Source organism: Podarcis raffonei, chromosome 15 (assembly GCF_027172205.1).
Source record: "Podarcis raffonei isolate rPodRaf1 chromosome 15, rPodRaf1.pri, whole genome shotgun sequence".
Taxonomy (NCBI): Eukaryota; Metazoa; Chordata; class Lepidosauria; order Squamata; family Lacertidae; genus Podarcis; species Podarcis raffonei.
In genome coordinates, this window is record NC_070616.1 from 5,006,281 (window position 1) to 5,030,723 (window position 24,443).

Consider the following 24,443-nt stretch of genomic DNA (forward strand, 5'->3'; position numbering starts at 1 on the left):
AAACAGACATCGCTCAGCACTGGTTGTTATTATTATTTTCTGCTGTGACTGTTAGTGGGTTTCCAGGATGTCAAGCACCTGGGACTTTTTTCATGCAAAGTGGATGCTTCCCCACTGATGAACAGTGTCTCAAGGTGCATGCTGGAACTTTTTCACATGTAGCAGGGCAGTGAGGCTCTCTTCTTCTCTTTGTAGCATCTCTTGTCCACTCAAAACTATTCTGGAAAGTTGTCCGGAATTGTTCCCAGTGCAGAGTGAGGAGTCAGAAAGGCAAAATACACACACACACACACACACACACACACATATATTTGTGTCTCTATGCATTTGGCCACACACATTGGGCTCTTTGTTACTGAGTGGAAAGAAGGGATTAAACTCATCTTAACAAAGTGCTATTTGGTTCAGTGGCAGGTTCTTCCCCCACCCTAGCTGTGTATACATTTAATGTAGGCTGTTACTTTATTTTATGTCAATCAATCCAGTTATTTGAAAACTAGTAATCTACTAATGCTGTAGCACAATTTCGAGGGAAGGAAAGACACACAGTTATGCTGTTGTTCATTCTGTGAATGTGGAAATACCATGTTAATGTAATGCTAATAATATCTATGGAGGGTTTCTGCGCTAGAGGACTTTTAATATCTTCCCTCTAATTCTAAACATTGCAGGGGCTTCTGTGGACATTACTTTCTTCCCAGTCCAGAGCTCTGTATGTGCTTCAGTACATACCTGAAACTCCCTGGTCCCCAAGGGCTTCTCCACTCACTTTAAGTGGACAGTAATCCCATTCCTTGTAGTAAATGAAGAAGCTCTTGTCTCTCATCTGTATCATTGTCCTTGCGCTCCCAGGGGATTACTAGATTGGCATAGATGTGTACAAAATTGAAAGGAACTTCTTTCTGAAGTATGGAGGATGATGACGAGATAGGGCCTTTTAATGGGTGGCTCCTGTCTGTAGAATGTTCTACCAAAGAGACTTGCCTGGTGCCTCCTTCAGTGACTCTTTGGCACCAGATGAAGACATTCCTCTTCTTCCAGGCCTTTTAATAATTTTTAGCATCTTTTAACACTATAATATTATTTTAGCATCATTCAATTCTGTCTTTGTTTCTCTCATGGTGATGTGTTTTTGCTTGTAAGGGTGTCTGTATTTATTTACGCTAGGGTTGAGTTGTTTTTATTGCAGTTTGGTTTTGCTCGGTTTATTACTAGCTGTACTGATTGTATTGGATGTTTTTCACTAGTTTTATTGAATGTTGTCTAGAGGCTTTGGCACAAGGTGACTAAATACATAAATAAGATGTCAGTTAGTTAGATAGACAAGACCAGGTGGAGAAAAGATGCTACAACTGAGTAATAGGGTAATGAGCCTGAAGCTAAATGAAGCATAACAGCTAGTTGAGAACATGTGCCTTGCCTTTTCCACAAAGAGTTTAATCTAGTTTATTGGTTTTGAAATGGAGGGAAAACTAGTCAGAGATTCCTTAGTAAGAAAATGAGTAATGGCAGGCAAGATTTCCTGAAAGGAAGCCTTCCCTTGCAATGAGCAGTCATAGTAGGAGTATAGGATGTTTTTTGGTGCACACTCTCTGTTCTTGTGAGGCAACACTGAGGCCCCAAAAGCCTGGTCAGGGCTTCTTGTGAACTGCATTTGCCCTAGAACATGCAACAGAATTCTCTGTAATGCAGGGATTTAATGGCAGAAAAATTGGTGAGGTTTCCTGAAGGCTGAAAGTTTGAAAGCCACTGAGTTAAATAACTCCAAAGCGGGAATGAGGCACATGTGTCCCTGCTTATATTACTGAACTACAACTCCCATCATCCCACAAGTTGCCCACCCTTGTTCTAGAAACTGAACAATGTTTTCTGATGTGTACATGCTAGAAATAATGACAAGCATTCATTATTACCTAATTCTGTTTATCCAGCTAGTTATATGCCTCTGCTCTTCTATTCCAGATCTCCAGCCATTCTGCCAGACTGTAAAGCAAGGAAACCTTACCGACTCCAAACCCAAAACCTTGATCGGGAAGAACAAGAGGGAGAAAGCAAATAATCAGCTCTCCTCTGTCAGTATAAAACAGTATTTCAGTAAACCATTGACTTCAACACCCCTGCATGCCCTGAATGAGAAAGACCTCTCCAAAGCTAAATGCCAACCAAAGATACCAATGGATGAAAGTACTCAGCTTGTTGCAAATGAACCCCAGCAGAATGTGTCTTTGGTTGAGCAACAGAGGGCAACTGGATTGTCACCATGTAGAGAACCGATTAGCTTTTCTGCTGGAAAGGCCATTCAAGAATATCCTACTGAGCAGCAGCTCTGGGCTCACGAAGAGGGGAGGGACGTGGCATTTTCTCCAGTGAGAGGAAACGCGAACCTTTCAACATCAGATATAGCTGCAGAGACAGATGCCAACGATGACAGTATCTATTTCACACCTGAACTTTTCAACAGTGTCGAGTCAGCAGTACAGAAAAAGGAGTTGTCAACTCATACTTGCAGCGAGACTGGGATTTCCTTTGAAACTGCAAGCTCTAGTAAAGTTGAAGAGCTTTATGAAACCAGTGCTCTAAAGCTAGTAGATGCAATGGTCAGCATTAAAACCGATGCTGACACGAAGGCAGAGGAGCCTGGAATCGTGCAGAGCAGTGAGAGTACTGGAGGGGCAGTCAGAGCAGCTGGACATAGTACTAATAGCATAGGTGAAGCTGAGCAGGAGGCAAAGAGAAAGAAGCTTTCCAGATCACGAAACAAAGGTGTGTCCGTTGTCCAGTTTAATTATCAGTAGTGGGGTGGGGTGGAGGAACCCCTTAGGAATGAGTTTTTAGTTTAGCTAGAAATCATGGAGCTATGGTTGTTTCCTGATGTTAGGGATAGGCTTCAATTAATCAGTTTTTCAGAAAACCAGAACAATGAAAACAATACCTAAGTAAAAATCACTGGATATTAACTGAAAAAAAAGAGAGCGTTTCCTCCTTCCTCTCTCTCTGGTGATGTTAAATAATGTAAATTGTGTGGCACTGTGTCATCATCTTGCATGGTTCCCTATCTTTGTTATATCTTGTTACATCAAGGTTCCTTACCCCTGCAATCAGGATGTGGAGCAGAGAAATGGAAATAGCCAACATGGCGGTAACATGTCATGTGTTTCCATTTCAACATGCTACAGGGAAGAGAGGAGGAGGCTATTGCTATTGCTTTTGGTGGTCGGCACAGAGGCAGTTGCAGCCTAAACCCAGATTCATGATGATTGCCGTGGTTACAGTTGATGTAACCAGTTGATGGGTAGGATCTTCAGGTCCTACTCTTGTGAGCACTCTGGGGAAAGTTCTCTTGTGTGTCTGTCACAAGTAAATGTAGCCTTGCTTTGTATCACTGGGCTATTCCTAGAAATAACTGGAAGCTGGTCAATGAAGTGGTCAGGAAATATACCATTTTCAAATAATTATGATGCAGCCCAATTCATTGATTGCTTCCTTTCTGCAGGAGAATGCGGCACCTGAATAAAGCAGGGGTGGGAGTGTTGAAGAGGATCCATGCAAAAATTTGCTTTGCAGCCGGCAGATTTTGCGGGCTGGCTAAATATATTAGTAGTCTGCTGAGGCATGGTAGCCACACAGAATCACTGCTACATGTTTTTTTGGGTTTTTTAAACAACTGGATTTCATATGGACCTCACTGTGTGGTAGCTTCAGAAGTTGCCATGCAATGGGAAAAACTGGTCCAAAATTTGTTGCTTGTGTGCAAAAAATGCCACTCTCTTTATCTGTTGTTTCTGCTTTAATACATCATGTGCTAGATGGACCAGAACACAGCAGTATAAACAGATCCAGATGATTTTCATCACCTCTTAAACCTACTTAGCATGCTCTTATTTTATATATACATCTAACAATCAAGGAAGGCTTTGTTGAAGCCTTGAGGATGTGTTCAGTTTTGTTAGGAAGATGTGCTGTGTGAATCACCCCTTAGAGCTTCTTAACACTTTACACAGCAATTGTGTTTCACATAAGAAATGTGTAAAGTATGGTTGACAATTGCTGATCCTTAAACCTCTAGGGAAAATTGTGGCCAAATCAGGACTCCCTGGGAAGAAAAACATGTTTCTGTTCTGTTTGCCACAGGAAATATCTGTGTTTGTCACACAAAGGGTAAGCTGGCCCTTAGAAATCTTTGTATTGTTGAACATATGCCAGCATAACCTCTTTTGTACTGTTGAATAAATGTCAGCATAACAGCCTAATTTCATTTTTTTTAATTTACCATTTTCTACATCTCATCAAAAATATTTCTCCTAAATGGAACAGATGATAAGAAGTGCTGAAGTTAAATATACTCATTTTAGAATTCTTTGTTATGTATATTGCATGTATGTACATATAAAGGTAGAATCAGTGGTGTTTTTTCAAAACCCTTTCAGTCCTCCTTTCAATCAGGTTCTTTGAATATAGGTTACAAAATGCTTATTGCTTTAAGCACTTTAAAAATATTGATAAAATAAGCACTGACCAGCCAGGTTTATAAGTTTTCATTCCGTCTGTGTAAAATGTATGCAATGGGGCTTGAATATAATATTGTGTTGTTAAGAACCTGACCCAAGTTGTCCTCAGTGGTGGAAATACATAATAATTTGAATAATTGTGGGAATGCCTCATGAAATCACTGATTCTTAGTCACACTGGTGCAATATAATAATCAAATCCTGAATTTATTGAAGGACTGAAAGTACAGAGAACATATAAACGAAGAATCAGGAAACCATCTATTAAAGGAGGGGCCAAGTCACTGACAGGTAAAGTCGGAAACAATTTGTAGATTTTCAAGTTTGATTATAGTGGTAGTTATAGTAATCCAGTTGGAATCAGGTTAAGTAATGAGTGGATCTGGCCAATGACTTGTCTAATCTTGCATCCTCTTCTCCATGACACAGTTCCAGTGGAGGCTGCCCATTAGGTAAACGAGACAATTCCCATCAAATTCAGTCTATCCTCAGCCAGCCCAGGGGTCAGCTTCCTCCTCCTTAATGTTAGTGGTGTCTCCTTAGAACTTAGCGAGCAAGAGGATGGGGACAAGATCAGAATTAATGGACCTAGTCTGTCATAGGCTCCAGTTCCACCTACTCCTGCGCTCCCTGCTTTCTCTTCCCTGCCAGCCCCAATGGACACCAGCCTCCAATGCACAATATCTTCCTTTGCCTAAACTGCTCCAGTTTCTGGGGTGGGTAGCTTTGGTACGCAAAGGAGCTGTGCCGTGCTGTGATGGGAAATTCTCGTGCCACTAAAGTGGTTCCAGAAGAGAGGGAGCAGAAATCTTGCAAAATCTGTCCCAGATTCATGTGCAGGGAACTGTGTTTCAGAGATTGGTTACGTGCTTGGTACTGTTTCGCTTTTGATCAAACAGGATACCCAACAAAAATATATACTGTCGGCTAGCTAAGGCAGCCAGGTGTGTGTCTATCACTACAGCCCTTATTGACTGTTCCTTTTTTTGTCTTGTGATACTTCACATATTCTCTTGACTCTGCTTGAGAACACCAATGCTGTGAAGGCCTGGTGCTTAAGTTGTTCCCACAGCGCAAGCAGGAGCCACAAGGTAGGCCCCCCATGCATGGACAGGGACTTCTCACATTTTGTGACAGTGCAGTGGCTTCCACCCCACCAGCACTCTTCTTCATTGCCCCACAGGACTTCACAACAGTCTAGTCGCAGTTTCAGCCTGAGATTTTTCTCACGCTCCTAGAAAACTTCCCTAATCGGTGCTAGCTTTTCCCTGACTTTTGTTAAACAAATCTGGGGGCAATTCTAATTCATGCTGGTATATGATATTTTACATTTGAATGGGAATTTCAAAGAATCGGCTTTATCCTGTTTACTAGAAGCTGCTGTGTTGTTAGCCTTGAGCAAAGCATTTCCTAAAGAGTCACATGTGTTGCATTCAGCAAATGAGCAGGCTGTCCCGCAACAAATAGTTAGCATTTAGGGCCCATAAAAGGGAGAAACGGATTTTTTTAATAAAAATTGGTGGCACTAACATCTATATCAAGTATTAATTACAGCCTGAGAGAGGAAAGAAAACTGGGCTAGAGAATGGTCAAGAGCTACAAAGGTTAAGGAAGGATGGAGTTTCTATATTTGTTAAAAATCACCAAGCAGCGCTTTATCTGTGAGCCTCCCACAATTATAATTAGCAAAGTTTCAATGGATCTTAGTAAGACAAGATCTGCTCATCAAACCTATTTAAAACAGTGAACAGCTGGGTATAAAGTGCTTTCTGTATAATGCAGTCATGTTGGGCAAGTCATTTATTTTAATACTTTTTTATATTACCAATGTATGTAAGTTTCCAAGCAATAAAATATTGATCCAAATGGCTTGTGCTTTCACGATGATGACTAATTTATTTCTGTTGGAGCTCATGATTGTTATTATTGTGTTAAGTGATGAGAGACCAATAGGTTCTCTCTTAAAATAATTATTACACTGTGTGTTTAGACACAGCAAAGCCTTTAATGTGTTAGTTTATATTTCTGTTATTTCATGTTTATGAAGGAGATGCAGAGAGTTCCAGCTTGCAAGTCGGTACTGTGTTATATTCTCTGGAGGTGAGAAATATTGCTTTAAGTAACTGGTAAGATCTTACTATTAATCTCCTTTTAGTGTGCTATTTTTTATTACTACTACTACTACTACTACTACTACTACTACTCATCCTTAACCACAGATTTCCCAATTACGACAATATAAAAACACAAGGTTAAAATCAGTTAAAACAATTTACAATCAAAAAATAGGGTGAGTCCATATATCTCAGGCGTCAAGACTAGAGTAAAGAGATGCATTTTCTGCATATGATGAAAGCTATGTAGTGAAGGTGCCAGGCACACCTCCCTGGGGAGAGAACTCCACATCTTAGGGGCAGCCACAGATAAGGCCCTCTCGTACCACCCTCCTCCCAAACTTCCAAGAGAGAGGGAACTACCAAGAGGTCCTCTGTTGATCTTAATACCCAAGAGCATCTGTAGGGAAGGAGGTGGCTTTTCAGATATTTGTGATTGTACCTAAGAGCTTGGGCGTGCCCAGCGGGCAACCTATGTGCTGTTCTCATAAACTATTTTTTAGAATCTCCCCTTTCCCATTTCAAAATTGACTTGTTGCATACCTATGGAGGGCTGTTGTTTGAGAAATGCAATGCCTGAGAAGTGTTTCCAGATTGCAGACATTCTGATTTTGTAATTCCAGAAGTAGTAGGAAAATGAATCCTCTACCGATGTAGAAAAGAAAATAATTTGGAAACTACGCCAAAAGGCTGCGGAATCTTTTAAGGGTTGTGCTTATGAATTGGGTACATTAACAGAAGGTGATCATCACAGATAAGGCGTGACTTGCACATCTATAGGAAACACTGACAGTTTATCAAGCAGCGGTGAAATCATAAGGTAAAAGAGCTCCTGCAGATATTTCCCCAACTATTATATCCCTTGGCTGCTATCCAAAAAGCTACTGTACATATGTATCCAGAGGGAGTTTTGACTTTTCTTCTTTGAGCAGCAGATCCTCTTATCACAAGCATGTTTTTAAAAAGCACATACACAAACTAATTTTTGAAAGGGGCGTGCTGCAGGGCTTAGTAAAGGTTGTCAATAAATGCAAATCTAAAAAGTGACTAGGATTAATTATGAGGCTCTTTGAGTTGCCCCTTACCTGCATACAAAAAGGCTCCTAGATGAATGTACCACTGCTACCTTCAGAGTTGCTTTTTGTGACATAAAAATATGGCAATGCTTCTTGGATATTCTCCGTCTGTAAGAAACATGCCTTTTCCATTATCCTCCAGTTTCTCAGGTTGTTTTACAGTGTGGTGATAATTAATATGTAATAATTTTACATTTTTATTTCTAGTATGTCTTTGCAAAATATAATCTGAATCTGGTGGGTTCTCCCCCCTCCCCCCATTTCTTTTGTTTCGTTTTAAGACATGAATGCAGCTTTATCTTTGAATGCTATCTGGAAAACATTCTCTTATCTACTATGTGCAATGTTTAAACCGTATCTCATACAGTCGGCCTCCCGGTGTTTTCCAATGGGGGCTAAAATAACTGGCTCTGGCAGTGGCACCCAGCCGCCAGCAAATCAAATTTATCTGGTGCATCTAAAGCCAGATACAGGTAGCCCTTCTCCTTTGTAATACAAATGTAAATTGGACCCACCCACTTTATCTGTTTATAGCTGCATTTATAATTTGCCCTCTCCTAAAATATCAGAACATTGTACAGCAATATTAAAAAATACAAGTAATTAAAATGACTAAAATTCTATACAACTTACAACAAAGGCCTGTCAGCAGGGGAAAAAATAGGCTTCTGAAAGTCAAACGTGAGAATCCGCATCTCTGCCGGAAGAAAATTCCACAGCATGGCATTGGCAATACTAAATGCCCAGCTTCTAGTTGAGGCCATTTGGACCCCTGTAACATGAGGAACATCTAAAGGTGGTTTTGCAGTCTTTATCTCAGTCAGCCACAAACAGTACTTCAAAGTATACCAGAAGGTCCATTTCCTATACCAGACTGCCCACTCCTCCAAATATTACTGGACTACAAGCTCTCTTCAACCCCAGCTATCACATCCCATGATCAGGGATAATGAGAGTTGGTAATCCAATATTTGTTTGTTTATTATTTCAATTTTATTATTTCGGTTCAGCGTCCAATACCACTGTTGGCTCCAAATCTATAGTAGTTCTCATAACCCTATGAACACAATACTTTTTAATAAAGAATATTCATGGAATTCAGCCTTTCCTGAAAATAAATTTAATTTTGTTTAGATCCTTTAAAGAGGAACAGGAAAGGGACAATGTATATAACCATATCTCCCACATTGGGAGATTGAGTGATTGTGGAACAACATATAATAGCAAAAAATGTGTGTCCTCAAGGTTTTCTTAGGCTTCATAGGTGAAATTTGACCTGCTGCTGTAAAAACTACATTTAGACAGACGTCTGCAATAGCATATAATAAAACCAGCTAACTTGGCATGAAGGATACCTTTAATTCTATGGTACTGTATGTTTATGAGGGGAAAAGATACACTGAAAGCTATAGTAAAGAATGTTAGATATTGTTGAACATACTAAATCGACTTCAGGCTTTTTCTTTTTCTTTTAAAAGAAGAGCTTGAGAGGTTAAAAGATACCAAAATTCATTAATGCTCCTAGTGATTTGGTTTTTAGTCTAATGAGAAATGAAAAGGCAAGGTGTCAAGTTTGCTTGTGAGCTTCCCATAATGGGCATCTGGTTGGCCACTGTGCTAACTGGATGCTGGAGAAGATGGGAGAAGATTCAGCAGGGGTGGGGAATCTGTGGCCCTTCAGATGCTTTTGGACTTCAAGGCTCTTCAGCCCAAACAAGCCTGGCCAATGGTCAATGGTCTTGACAACATCTGGATAGCCACATGTACTCCACCCCTGCTTTAAAAAGTCTTGCTGCAGTCATCAGTAGAAAGGCTTAAAACAACCATGGAGTAGAGACTTGATGGTTTTGTTTAAACTGCATCTTTGAATGGGGAAGTATGTATGTACACATTAATTTCTAAACTGTATGCTTGCACAAGAGCTGTTAGTTTGCTTCTATAGATTAGTTCAATTATTAAAGGTTCCAGTGAGCCCAGATCTCCCATACAAGTACTGTAGGAGGTTTCCCATTGCATCTCTGCATGTTTTTGTGTTTGCCTTTCTTTCATATAGCTTCTGCTGGAAGTTGGGGTAACATTGCCTGGTAACATCCCAAATTCAATCCCTGGTATCTTCACTTTAAAATGGATCAGGTACCAAGTGCAGAAAGGATATTCTTTTGATCTCAGAGAGCCTCTGCCAGTCAGAGTAGAAAATACTGAGCTAGATAGGCAAAACAGTCTGACCAGTGGCTTACGTTCCTCTGTTCTTTTGGGAGTGGGTTGTTCTTACTCTTTCACACTTTAAAAGGTAAACCTTTTGAGGTTTAAGAATGAATTGTGCATTCAACTTTACTTCAGCAAAGAAGTGTCCCTCAGCTAACAGAATTTGGGGGGGAATGCTGTGCTTCCCAGTAAAATATCAACTAACCATGTCGAAAAAGTCATGAAAACATAAGATGTAGTCCAAGAACCTGGCGCCATCTGTGTTCTCATTTCTTGAGATCTGCTGCTGATTATCCAATAACACTTCCCCTGTGTTTCGCTAGCCGCATTTATTTTTGTAACAAAGATTATTATTATTTTTCTTTCTAAATTTATTTAAGGGCTTGTTACCATTGCTGATTAGATGGTCAGCTGTCGAGGCAGCCACTCTTTATATAACAGGATATTGTTTTGTTCATCATGTTGCCACATTTGGCAAACTTTTAGCTTAATGCGCCTTTTGGGAATACCAGTCTGACCTCAATCTGAGTAAAGCCTTAATAGTCGACGTGAGGGAGGCTTGCAGGAGGTGGCGGCGCTCATTTTTCCCCCTGCAGACTGTATATTTGTTAGCGCATGTTAATCAGATTCATCATTCTGTTTAATAAAGATTTCATCTGCCACGCGAATGCATAATCGGCTGTGTCTGAGTGACTGACCTTTGTCTTGAGCAGATTATGAAAACTGTATTAAGCATCATCGGGCAAAAAAATGACAACCTTATTAATTTGTCCTTTATGTGTTTTTCAGCAGATTGCACCTCATTATTATGCAAACGCATTACCCAGAGCAAGGAGCCCAGAAGTAGCTCATTAACGTTTCTTTCCCTTGATTTGCAACAGATTTTCTATTGGGGAGTGTGCAGGCAATAATTGCTAATTATGTGAGTTAAATTGTACAGTGCCTGCCTTTTTACCCCCACCCCCTTTCTCTTCTCTTCTCTTCTCTTCTCTTCTCTTCTCTTCTCTTCTCTTCTCTTCTCTTCTCTTCTCTCTTGGTCATATGTTTTTGAGAATGTAGTAGAATGTTCTTCAGGAGCCAAAGAGTTGTGGTAAGGCAGTAGCAAGCCCTAGAAGCTGAATTATGGTTGCATGCCTTCCATTTTTCGAGCCTCCAGTTCCACGAAGCATAATTAGGACAGATCAGGATTATTATTATTTTTATAATGGATGGGCTCATACACAGCTTCTCCTTTTAAAGGAGATGAGAATCAGTTGTCAAGATAATTAATGGAAATATCCATCAACAAGCAAACACATGCAGTGGGTAAAATGTTGCCTTGGAGGGAGAAATCAAATCTCATAGCCGGCTGGATTTGGCCTTTTATTCACCCTCTGTTTGTGGCATTCTTCAGGCTAAACCCAGCTTCATTGTTTTATATCCCACTTATTCCCGTAATGGTTTTAAATAAAAGTTTTTGTTATTATTTTAACCAGCTGTCTTTGTCCCTCCCAAAGCCGGCACTGGCAGTATAATTCCCCATGAAATATGTAAGTGCCGAGAAAATTAAATGTGCGGATTTGGCAATCATCTGCGGTTTGACAACTTTGCTCCTAAGTGCGTAATTGGTTTAAGCCGGGTAGTGCTTCATACTTATCCTGAACCGCATCTTCTGTAATCTGTCTGCCACTATAGCTGATAAGACTTGGCCACAACTGAAGTTTTTGCAGCGCCAGAAATGAAATCCTGATCCGTTAAGGGTTTTTTTTGGTTGGATTTAGCTTTATAATCTGGTTTAGAGAATTGTGTGAGTAGACAAATCTAGGAGGAGACAAACCTTTCTGAAAAGATGTGATGAAAATCATCGGATTGGCTTAGGTTTTCTAACTAAACTCTTGTTGACAGCGTAACCTATATTTCCATCTCTTCCCTTACCGTCTTTCATCTTTGAGATGTGCCCATTAGGCCAGTTTCCAGCTTGAAATTATTTTTCATCTGTAAGGTGTGTGTGTGTGTGTGTGTGTGTGTGTGTGTGTGTGTGTATATCCCATAGATAGTTATAAAAGCACCAAGCAGCACTAATGCAAACTTCTCTTGAATCCCTCTTAGGATTTGGTTAATCACTTAAATAATACATACGTTACTGTGATTAACAAAACAGGGGGGGGGGTGTTATTTATGTGGCAAACATTTCAGCTTCTGCCTTCATCAGCTATTCATGGTTGACCATGGTAGCAGCTGATGAAGGCAGAACCCACCAAAAATTGACATATACATTAGAAACGCAGGAACAGTCAACTGGTGTCCTTCTTTAGAATGTCTGGAGCTGCCTATAGGGTTATAACTGGAAGCGATTGTACATTTTCCTAAGACAGTAGTGGGAAACCCTTTTCAGCCCAAGGGCTGCATTCCCTCAAGGACTGCCTTCCAAGGGCCACATACACTGGTGGGTGAAGGGGGGGGGGAAGGGTGGCGCCAGGACAAAATGTGGGCACAACACCCAGGGGAAGTCTTACATTGGTCTAGTTGGCTACTTCCATTGAGAGGAGGATGCTGGATTAGATGGGCCTTTGGTCTGATCCAGTACGGCTCTTATTGTTTGTTAAGACGCGAAACAATGGCATCAAGTTACAAGAAAGGAGATTCCAACTAAACATCAGAAATAACTTTCTGACAGTAAGAGCCGTTCAGCAATGGGACGGACTCTTGGGAGGTGGTGGACTCTCCATCCTTAGAGGTTTTAAAGTAGAGGTTGGATGGCCATCTGTTATAGATGCTTTTGTTGAGATTTCTGCATTGCAGTGGGTTGGACAAGATGACCCTTCAGGTCCCCTCCAACTCTTATGATTCTATAACTCTGTGACAGTCATTATGTTCCTATGACACAACTCAATAGGACGCTATGCAGTAGCCCCATTGGAAGCAAAATTGGCTTTCTCAGATTTCCCATTCATTTCAATAGGACCTGCATATGAGATGTTCCTGCTAGATCAGGTTGTATCCCTGTCCCTCCTACAGTTCCAGGATGAGTAATTACAGTTTAAGAAAATGAAAAGATCTAGGGCACAGTTAAATGCTCAGCCCATGGAAATTGAGAGGTCTGAAATTTTGATGGCATTGTGCTTCTAATCACCTTTACTTCCATGTCAAAGGGATGCGGATGGCGCTGTGGTCTAAACCACTGATCCTCTTGAACTTGCCGATCAGAAGGTTGGCGTTTCGAGTCCCTGCAATGGGGTGAGCTCCCGTTGCTCTGTCCCAGCTCCTGCCAACCTAGCAGTTCGAAAGCAGGCCAGTGCAAGTAGATAAATAGGTACCGCTGCGACAGGAAGGTAAATGGTCTAGCTTCCGTCACAGTGCTGCATTGCGCCAGAAGCGGTTTAGTCATGCTGGCCACATCACCCGGAAAGCTCTCTGCGGACAAATGCTGGCTCCCTCGGCCTAAAAGCAAGATGAGTGCCGCAACCCCATAGTCGCCTTTGACTGGACTTAACCGTCCAGGGATCCTTTACCTTCCCCCCTTTTTTTTACTTATATGTCCTATATTCTAATAGCAAACTCATTCTCTGAGTGCCAATTCTCATGTAGCTAAAACAATGTCCTTCACCCACATCTCCTAGCAGACTTCAGGGAATAATGTTTTGCAGAATTTCAAAAACATTACAACAGCCCAACATAGTTTAAAGCCTACTCAGTGGCTACAGATCATCAACTCTCTGTTGAGGAAAGGAAAACCAGGTGGAAATGGGGGGAGGGAATGGAGTATCCTGAAAAAGGCTCAGGTGGCTGCCTAGAACCCTCAGCCAGGAGGAAGCCACATAGAAACAGTTTGTTGTATACACACATAACTACAGCTTTTTGTTTGATTAATTGGCTCATTTTTTTAATTGGCTCAACTGAGAATGGTAACATTGACTAAGAGAGCAGTAGGCTTTTAATGTTTTGTTATTTGCAGCACCAAACCATGATAGCAAGTACCACTTTAGAAGACGCATTCTTCCTCATCTGATAGACACTGGGGAATACCTCTTCTAAGACAATGTGATGTGTGTGTGTATCCTCAAAAAGTAAATGTGTTTTTTCCTTAAAGCTATTATATTTCTATGAAGATTTAATTGATTGATCAATTAACTGACTAATATAATTAATCAGCAAAGATTTCTTCGTTCATGTGATATAGCCCAGAGAGAGAGATTCACAGTGTCTGCTTAACTTTACCATATTGCCATATTGAATTTTGTGTTTTACAGCCAAAATACTGCATTCCACATTCATTTGATTTTTAAATTAGAAATCTCTCTTACAAATACATAGATGTATATAAAAAGCTAAGCCAAATAAGATTGTCAGGAGTTCTATTGGACCCATCCAATTTTTGAATGTCGGTCACCTTTTCTGAACATTTTCTAAATAGAATTATCTCTAGGAGACACACTATAAACATTAAAGTAAGCAAACATGCCTCTATTCTCTAGAGACCCTGAGATCCTATTTTGTTTAGCCATAAACTGCATTTTTAAGCAGAACCCAACACAACAAACGAAAGGAAATGTTCAGTGCTACTGTACGTCTTTATTAAAAATGTTTTAATACTAAACTCTCCAGTAGCAGCTGGCCAGGCTTCTGACATTCCAGTTCCTCATTTCTAATTAAGCCTTTTGATTTACAGTAAGACTTATGAAGCGTGCTGAGATGGGGGAGCGAGTAAGCTTGTTTTGGGGTTTGGTTTGGTTTTTTGTTACTTTAACGCATTGTATGGTTATTTTTGCCTGAAGAAAACGAATTGGGTGTCCCCCGCGCTTCCAATTAAAGCAATCTTTTGGTGCAATTTTGAGGTGGTTGAATTAGACGCAGCTTCTAGTAGATTCTGTATTATTAAGATCTGCTTAAAAAGAGTTCAGTAGCAGATGCTGAGATTACAAATGCAACATTCTAATTGTTCTGTATTCTAATGAGAGCTATTGTCGCCAGCCAGTATTTTAGAACTGTTATGATGCAGTCCTGGACGCAGCTGCCGCTGACCCCTCAATTGCAGCATTAACAAACCCCTCTTTGTTATCACTATGGGAAATCTCCTAGCTGCTGAGGGTGTGATTTCAACACAGAATGGCATTCATGTTTGGAGTGGAGTGTGGGGAACCTTCACATTATTTTACTTTGCTTTATTTACAGTGTTTATAGGGCACCCCATCACAGGGGTTCTTAGGGCGGCGTAAACTGAAGCAGATTAAAAGGCTTGAGAAATTTTTTAAAAAGATATTTGCCTGGTGCTTAAATCATACTAAAATAGATGCCAGACAACTCTCTTTTCTCTGAGTCTCAGGTTCAGTTCCAAACACCTCCAGTTTTAAAAATGAGGAGAAGGGAAGATGAATAGAGCCAGCCTTGTTTTATTTGTTTAGAGAATGGAAGCTGTCACTAGTATTTAGGGATTTTGGAGAATTCAATTAAAATGGAAAATGGTATTGGAAATTATGTCAGTTTGCATGCCCATCTGCAAACAGGAATGATAATGAGGCAGGCGAATGTGATTGGTATTCATTGTCAGCATTCCCCTGCCCCCGGTCCTCAATTTGCTTGCCATCATTTCCCCCCAGTACCTTCTTGAGAGCACCCCCAGGCCCTAATGAAATGAATGACGTGGACTCTCCTAACAATAACACATTATTAAATTTGGCCATGGTGAACAGTGATCCGAATAACATCGTTTTTGTGGAATCCAAACTGCAGCGGAATGAAAACGGTGCTGTGTGGAACCGATGTGGGGCGGAATGGAAAGAGATGCCCTTTTTAAAACCTTGATTGTAGCGCACTTGTAGCTGCAAAGCTTCTCTATAAGCAAGAGCAATCGCCGGGAGGAACTGTCACTCATTGATCAAGCACTTGCTTTGCATGCAGAGGTCCCAGTGTTAGGATGACTGGCATCTTCAGTTAAACAAGGATCAGAAAGCAGGTGATGGGGAAATGACCTTTTTTGCCTGAGACCCTGAAGAGCTGGACTCAAGGACTGAATACTCTTGTGGCATAGATTTTGACTGGACAAACAGCACTCGAATCGGCACCTGGTCTGGAAGCACCATCTAAATTTCCCACAATGCCCCAAAGTGGCAACGCATCCAAGTCACTGTGGGTAATTTAAGTAGCAACTTCAAGGTCTAGTCTTCTGGCACTCATCAGAACATTGTTTGGTTGTCTGCCGCTGCCGCCAGGTAAACCCACCAGGCCTCACTGACTGTTGAAAAGTATTCCCTCAAGCGTTACTTCATTGCTTTATTTTTGGACAAACTGTCCAATATGCACAGTAGACCGGGGCGGTATGTTTCTGTTGTAGTTTCCAAAACACCATCTTGTGCTTCAGAGAGGGAAACATTGCCAAACTCTGCTGATATTGAATTTCTTTGTCAGTCGGATGTAATTTCTGCAACAGAAATTCTATCTTCGAGCGGTCGATACAAGAACATTTGGAAGTCATCAGGCAAACTGTAATAAACAATTCTAGTCCCAGGCCTCTTTTATCAGTATGAGTTGAGAGGATGGAGATTCCTTCTCTAAAAAATAAAATAAATTTGAACTTGCGGTATGATCCAGCCAAAGTTAATAACTTTTCTAGTCAATGGGCTTCGGTGGGTGAAGTGTTGGAGTTGTACCAGAAAGATCTGAGTTCAGACCCCCCCACCCAGCTGTGAAGTTCATTAAGCTAGTCTTCCTCTCTTGTAAGGTTGTTGAGAGTGTGAAAATGGGACAACTGTGCGATGATGCAGGATAGAGCATTCTCTATGGTGGCTGTCTGCTTTTAGAATACCCTCCCCTTGCCAGCTTGCCAGGCTCCAATATTGCTGTTATTCTGGCACCTAGTTAAAACATAGATTAGTTTGTTCAAGCATTTTGAAATGTTTTTACTGCTTTAGCCTGATTTGCTTTTTTCACCTGCCTATTCTGGTGAGTTCAGTTATTGAAGTTTACTTTATGTATAAATTTATTATCTTTTCTTTCTTTCTTTTGCGATCACTCGTAGCCGAGTAAGATTGTCTTCCATAAACACGATTTTAACAATGAGTCCGTAAGTGACTGTGGGGGCCAATTCTGGATCCATATGTCCTTCCACAGTGGGGACATTGGTTCCTGGGTGGGAGTTGATCATGGTGTATAATAATATAAAATATAATATAATATATAATATATAATATAATATAATATACCCCACCCTGGTATCAGTATTAGTGAGATACTTGAGATATTTGTAATAACTTCAAATAACCTTTTGCATACACCTGTTAGGATTTTCTTTCCTAACAAAATGGAAGGAGTCTTCCTCTATCAGAGGAAACATGCAAGCCAATAAATTTGAAATTCCACTTACTTCGGTGGAGAGAGTTTGTTTTACTTACTGCACTTAACAGTCACCCAGTAACTTGCCTTCTCTGAGCAATGGACAAGAAATGTCAAATCAAATTAAAAACACAATGACTAAGATGCAGTTTGATTAGCAGCATTGAAACAATTAAAAGGAGCTAAAATCCACACCAGGCTGAAAAGCTATAACCTTAAAAAAAAAAAGGGAGTGTAACAGGCGTGTCAAAACTCAGCAAAATGGGATGGAAAGTATCAGATTTTTAAAGCCAGGGAGAATGAAAAAAAAAGGTTTTGCTTGGCACCTGAAAGACGTTCACAAAATACTTTTTCAAGTACTCTTGACACCATGCACAGTAATTGGGCAAATGGGGGTCAGAGGGATGAATGTGCTAGTTCCACCCTTAAAATGTGCAGGAAACTTTCATGAGTGCAGGAGGCTATCATGTTCATCCCCACAGGGTCCCCCCATATGATTACACTGCGTCAGAACATCAAGCAAACCTCTTCGGGACTTCCATAAACAAGGGGCCACTACTGAGAAAGCCCCATCTCCTGTGACCACCCTCCATATCTCAGATGGCAGGGCACTTTGTGGCCGTGCTGGCTGCAGCTGATGGGGGTTGAAGTTCAGCAGTACCAATGGACTAGTGGGATTTGTTATGGCATTGACTTTTATGACACCATCAGATGTCCATGTCATCAGATACATGAAGTGTTATTCTCAGTTGTCAGGTATGTGTACACATGGACGTAATTTTAAAAATGCAAAGAATTGGGGTCAAATTTATTTAGCATATGTCTCTCCTTCCTTTCCTCCATTATGGAACGAAGGTGGTGTACGGTAGGAGTGGGCAGACTCAAGGCTTGCTGGATCTACTTTGTTTTTCGCTACATCCTCGAGATGCACCAACCAGAGTCAAATGCAAAATAGAGAAACAGGGAAGTGGGCACTATCCTGACCCCAGTGACCTGGACACTGAGTCAGAGGCTGCAGGGGCACCAGATGGAAAGTCGAGTCAGGTTCCAGGCTCAAAGTGGACTGATGAACATAAGGAGACCATTGTGCCTGAGGCTGTTGGACAGGGGCCCCCAGAAGAACTTCTGAGTCCCCCAGAACTTATACGGCCAGAGCCCAGATCTTCACAAGCATCTTCCTTTAAAGAACCAGATATCTCCCTACACACATCACCAGTCTGGCGGTGCAAGGAGCAAGCCAAGATGAAAACTATGGAACGTAGTAGCAGAGTCCATCTTCAGGCCAGAGAGCTGGCCCTAGGAGCCTCTGATGTTCGCCACAAGGGGGTGGAGCCTGGAGGAGGTAGTCTGGAGACAGATGTTCACAAGGCCTCAGCCTGCTCCCAATTTTGGCAGGCCTGTCCATGCTCCAGCAACCTTCAACCTAGCCTTGCACCTCCGACCTTGTTGATTCCTCTGTGGGATCTAGCATTGGAACAGAATATGGTGCCCCTGAGCACATGCTCAACCCAGAACTGGAACCCACACACATTTCCTTTTTTACCCAAAGCTTTATTGATTTCATCAGACTCATTTAAGGGAAGGCCTTTTGTTGTTGGCATTGCTAAATGGTTGGGATTCTGTATCATTGCTTATTTACTGCAAATCACCCGGAGAGCTACCAGTAGGTCCCAATTGTCCTTCTGCCAGCTGCTGGTATACGTGTGGAGACAAGGCACTGTTTTCCCTCATTCTGTGTAGTTTTAAGAGGTGGAGGCTGAGTTCTGTAAGGGGTCGGCAGCCAGCGGCCAGGGAGCCAAACCCGGCCATCGCCAATCACTCTCTAGTCTCTCCAGAGCAATCATCCTGTTTTGTCCTATTTGCGATTTCCACTGCAGTGTGGGTCAAATGATGGGGGGGGGGTTGTCATGCTAAAAGGGGTGTGCTGGGGGGCAGAAGTCACTAGGATGGGGAAGAGCAAAACCCAGGTGAGGAAGCAGAGGGTGGGGGGACACTGCCCCACTGTCAAAGGCTCACTGTGGTCACCTGCCAATCTCATTGCTAACTACCTGTTGTTCAACGCAAGCGAGACTCTCGGCCCCTTATGTATTGGGTTGGGGGCTGTACCCCCTTCGAGCCCTGTGGTCCCAAGGTTTATCCCATCTAAACCCTGAGCAGATGCTTAGCACCAGCAAGGTGGCTGGTGGCAATGAAAGTACATTCTGTGGCAATTCAGCGGAAGCCTAAATGTCTGCAAAAGAAGTTGAGCAATAACTAATTGCCAATAATGCAATACTCCCCCCCGCCCCCAGCATGCTAAGTTAACAGACACCTGAAGGGAAATGCAAAACCATTGACTCTATTTATGCTCAAACAGAATGAACCATCTTTTAAAACTCGAGGCAATGATTTCATGCTGGAGTCTGCCTTTGAAATTTCTTTGCTGGAGATATATTCTTTCCCTTCTGGAGCATAACTTAATATTCCTAAAAGTATATTTGTTTTCCTCCTCACAGAGAGAGAAGAGGGAGAGAAATGCAAACTAAATTCTTAGAGGTATGGGAAGAAGCCATTTCTGCTCCTTTTATAGCCAATACCTTTTATACAGGAATTGTGGGTCAGACAACCCATTTTCCCTCACGAATACCTGGGGACTGTTGGGATTGCTTGGTTTTGTTTCGGTTTTTTAAAAAATGTGAATCTATCCTTGGAGCGCCACCAATAGTTGCTAGACATCCCCTTTCCTCCTATTCTGTAGATGGTTGGAGATTGTTCCTCTTCTCTTGTGGAGGTTAAAAGATTTAGCACTGATGGGCTCCAGGTTCCCTCTGAATTCCCCTACATGGAGCATTTAGGCGACAGCTTTATTTTGGCTGTCTTTAATGGCACTTGTCAAAACCGCTAACGTCTGGTTGCTGATTGTATTTGCTAACCTCATCATCTCCTCCTGCCACCATCTGCCTTTCCCAACCCTCTTTGTCTGATTCCCTCCCAAGTTGAAACAAAACCTTACCATATGGGACCACCAGACCACCAAATTTATGGATTTATTTCTTTTCATGGCTTTTTTTTATTACTATAAAATCAAAAGTACAAACAAACAGGGGGAAAGCTGATTGAAATTACTAAACATAGCAGCAGTAGAGGTTGTATTTTCCTAATGAATAGAGAGCAGATAATGTAGAAAAATAAAGCAGCAAAACACTTCATGAAAGCCGGTTTTTGTATTTTGGTGGAGGAAGAGAGTTTTGTATATCTGAACTGGATAGATAAGAAATGAAATCCCACCAAACGGCGTAGAATTGTTTAGGGTCTTTCTTTCCTTTAGAAATATGTAATTTGTGATTGCTTTTCTCTGCAGTAGCCAGAGTCAGCGATACATCATTTAAATGCACAAACCTGTAAATTTAAATATATAAGCAGTTTTAAATGTTTCATTTCTTTCCTTTTAGCACCCAGAGTTAAGTATTAAAGTCACGAATCCCCAGATATACAATGTATTTATTACCATCAGCAAATCCCAACTAGTTAAATGTTCCCACTTTTTTTAAAAAGGATGTCTCTCTCAACAGTATATAAGGCTTTCTGACGACATGTGCTTCTCTTTGTTTGGAAACAGGCCAGGTCAGGTTTGTGCATTTAAATGATGTATCATGGACTCTGGCTACTGCAGAGAAAATCAAATGGACCGATGAACGTAATTCTAGATAGAAGTAGGTAGCTATGTTGGTCTGCTGTAGTTATTGGTATGAGCTTTTGTGTGCATGCATGAATGCACACAAAAGCTCATACCAATAACAAACTTTGTTGGTCTCTAAAGTGCTACTGGAAGGATTTTTTTATTTTATTTTGATGAACATAAGGAGACGATTGCATCTGAGGCTGTTGGACGGGAGCCCCCCAGGGCAACCTCCAGGAAACCCAGAGCAGGGTATGGAAACCATAGCAGGCAGAAGGCCACTGACTTAATCTCCTGCATCTCCATTTTGACTGGGAGAGACTCTTACCTGAACTCCTGGAGAGCAATTTGCCAGTCTGTGTCTACACTAAGACAGATAGACCAATGAACTGACTCAGTGTAAGGCTTTTTCCTATGTCCCTGTGCCCACCTTGTCCAACAACACATATTCAGCAGCAAACTGCGTCTGAAGATGGAGGATCCATGTGGCTATCATTTGTTGGGGGGGGGTGTGTGTGAATTAATTCATAACAAATGAAATCGATTTCATCTATATCTACTCATGTGTGCCAAAAAATTTCAACCTTCTACTGCTTCTTACAACTACGTAACCCCAAAGCTATTGCGTTGTTTGGATTTATTTTAACAATTGGGTGCTGATGAAAAGCCCTGGCTTCAGATCACAATAAGGACATGCAGAATAAATGCAGTGAAATATGCCAGTTCATAAAATACATGCGTGTCAAGTAGAATCTAGATCGCAAAAGAGGGTCTCTGCGGCTTTGAGTCGGAGCTTACGGTGGCTTAAAGGAAATGTCCCGGGGTAGCCAAAACGGGCAAGGTTTGCTCTTGCTCCACTGTGTGTTGTTACGGCTTTTGGGGATTTAATACAGGAGTTTCAGAATTGCAGGCTTTCTGGCCTAATTTTTCTTTGTAAGATGTAAGGGGGAATAAAATGTGTGCGATGATATTAATTTGCTGTTAACTAATATGGCACAACATCAGTGGGCGACAGTTAATCTATCAAACCCTGCCATGGCCCCTTTCTTGTTGTTTTAATATGTTATAGGGATGAAATGTGTTTTTCAGATATGTTTTATATTTGTACCAGGTAATGGAAAGTACAATATATTATGTGCTTGTACCCTAGAGGGAGGGGGGAATTGTGAGGGAAATAATTGAACATCGTAAATCTTACCCCGCACTTCAGCCTTTCTTTGCCTTCTGTTTTGTATCTCTCATGCAAAGTTCTTAAACCCAGCCTCGTCCATCACGACACGGCCCCTGCTCTGGCACGCATGGTATCCCTGGCCTGGCTCTAAAGAGCTGAACAGGGTGTACTTGGTAGTCTGGGCTCCAACACCATGTCAAAACCTGCTTTTGAAAGCCCTCTCTATAAGTGACCCACTTTGCAGCAATGGGGGGAAGGAGGCGCTCGGGGCAGAAGGCTGCAAGTTCAATCCCTGCGGTCTCCAGGCAGAGCTGGGCAAGACTGCCATCTGAAACCCTTGGCATAAGGCAGCTTCATAGGAACATGCTTAGTTGCTTTCTAATGTTTGTCAACATCTCCCTGGAACTTCTGTGGTTTGCGCATGCAAAATAATCACAGTAAAATTGCTAGTTCATAAAACACACCAATATCGATCTAGACAGAGGTGACCTAGGTTTTTAAACCCCTAGGTCAGAGTTTTGTGGGACGTGGGTGGTGCTGTGGGTTAAACCACAGAACCTAGGACTTGCCGATCAGAAGGTTGGCGGTTCAAATCCCCGCAACGGGGTGAGCTCCTGTTGCTCGGTCCCTGCTCCTGCCCACCTAGCAGTTCGAAAGCACGTCAAAAGTGCAAGTAGATAAATAGGTACTGCTCTGGCAGGAAGGTAAACAGCATTTCTGTGCGCTGCTCTGGTTCGTCAGAAGCGGCTTAGTCCTGCTGGCCACATGACCCAGAAGCTGTATGCTGGCTCCCTCAGCCAATAAAGCGAGATGAGCGCTGCAACCCCAGAGTCGGTCACGACTGGACCTAATGGTCAGAGGTTCCTTTACCTTTATCTAGGTCAGAGTTTAAAGGGGCCATTTACCCATCTAGTTTGGTGTTGTCTTCAGCAGCTTTCCCCACCCTCATGCCCTCTAAATGCCCTCCGTAATGTCCTCAGCCATGTCGGGAGTTGTCGTTCAAAACACCTGGAGAGCACCAAGTTTGGAAAGGTTGGTCAAACAGCATCGCTCTTCAACTGGTGGTTTTGAAACCCCACCTCTGAGTCACAGTCTGATCTAAGTTGGGTTGCAACTGCAGCACTCTCCACATAAATTTATGATAAAATATTAAGGAATGGGTCTCCACATGCAGGTTTTGGTTAAAGGTGAGTCCTGGGTCTAGAAGAAGGAAAGAATACTAGTTTGCACTAACTCAGAAGTGGTTCTCCAAGGTTTCGAATGAAAAGTTTTGCCCAGACCTAGCTGGAGACCCCAGCAATTGAACCTGGTTCCTTCTACATGCCAAGCAGGTGTTCTTTACCACTGACCTGTGGCTTACGATGACAAAAGGAGGCAGGCAGGTTGTACTATTCATTATAGAGGGAGACTGTAGACTCACAGCTGCTGTCCTTGGCAAGAAACATTTGGCTAATGGCTAGTTTGGCCTCAATATTTTTCTTAATGTTTTGGGCAGTATACTAATGGCTAAAGTTCAATTGGATCTGAAACTTTTAAACCTAAACCCACACAGCCCAGGAGCACATGTGAAGCAGCAATAAAAGAAAATAATGGTTTTAAGCGTAGACAAAATACTTTTGATTCACTGCTGAGCAACTGCCACCAACCACCACACATCTGGATTTGGGGAAAGTCTTCCAGGTCAAAAATCACGACTTCTAGAAATGAAGTATTTCTGATAGCTATTAGGTGTGTGTGCGTGTACATGCATTTCAAATAATGAGGACTATCCACAGACTAATAAATCTGCCTTGGGTATGTTTACATTCAGCCATGTCTCTGAAGAAACCGACAGATCAGATGTTTTAGTTTAGAAACTTTCCATCATGATATGGTGACTATGTGATTCCTTGCACAGTAGGCTTAATAACTTCCTTTTTCTCTCTCCCCCCCATCGCTGTTAAGATTTACTGCGTAGCTTACGCATGCCCTTATCAGACAGTAATCTTAAAAGGTTTTCCTGTCTTGCTAACAGTGCACTTCGTTTTGAGTCGATGCTGAGTAAATATAATTGAAGAGCAAGTTACGTTCCCAAGCATCTGGCGAAGTTCCTCTTAGTTAATTGTTTCTGTGCAGAGATACACACAAACACACACACACACACACACACACACACACACAATGTGCTGGCCTATGTGATGACTCCAAGGGGAGGGAAAACCTGCACTCTTTACTGCCCTTCTTTTGCATTCTATTTGATCGTCTTGTGGCAACATTACCTGAAGCCGTTTAACTGTGTTAAAATGAGGCAGTGCGATGTGTTTCGGGATGGGCAAATTTACCGTATTTTTTGCTCGATAAGACTCACTTTTTCCCTCCTAAAAAGTAAGGGGAAATGTGTGTGCGTCTTATGGAGCGAATGCA

General features: G+C 41.8%; 1 protein-coding gene across 4 annotated transcripts in view; it reads left to right on the plus strand.

The window, feature by feature from the left end:
- BRIP1 (BRCA1 interacting helicase 1) overlaps window positions 1-24,443 on the plus strand; it is a 205,777-nt gene that overhangs the window by 108,891 nt on the left and 72,443 nt on the right. For 2 of the 4 annotated variants that reach the window (XM_053367674.1, XM_053367675.1), the window contains exons 20-22: window positions 1,963-2,763; window positions 4,725-4,799; window positions 6,556-6,634. In XM_053367674.1, the coding sequence (XP_053223649.1) occupies window positions 1,963-2,763; window positions 4,725-4,799; window positions 6,556-6,634 (955 nt within the window). Of the gene's footprint in view, window positions 1-1,962; window positions 2,764-4,724; window positions 6,378-6,555; window positions 6,635-24,443 lie in introns of those variants that run through there. The other 2 variants (XM_053367677.1, XM_053367676.1) reach the window with 2 other exon arrangements.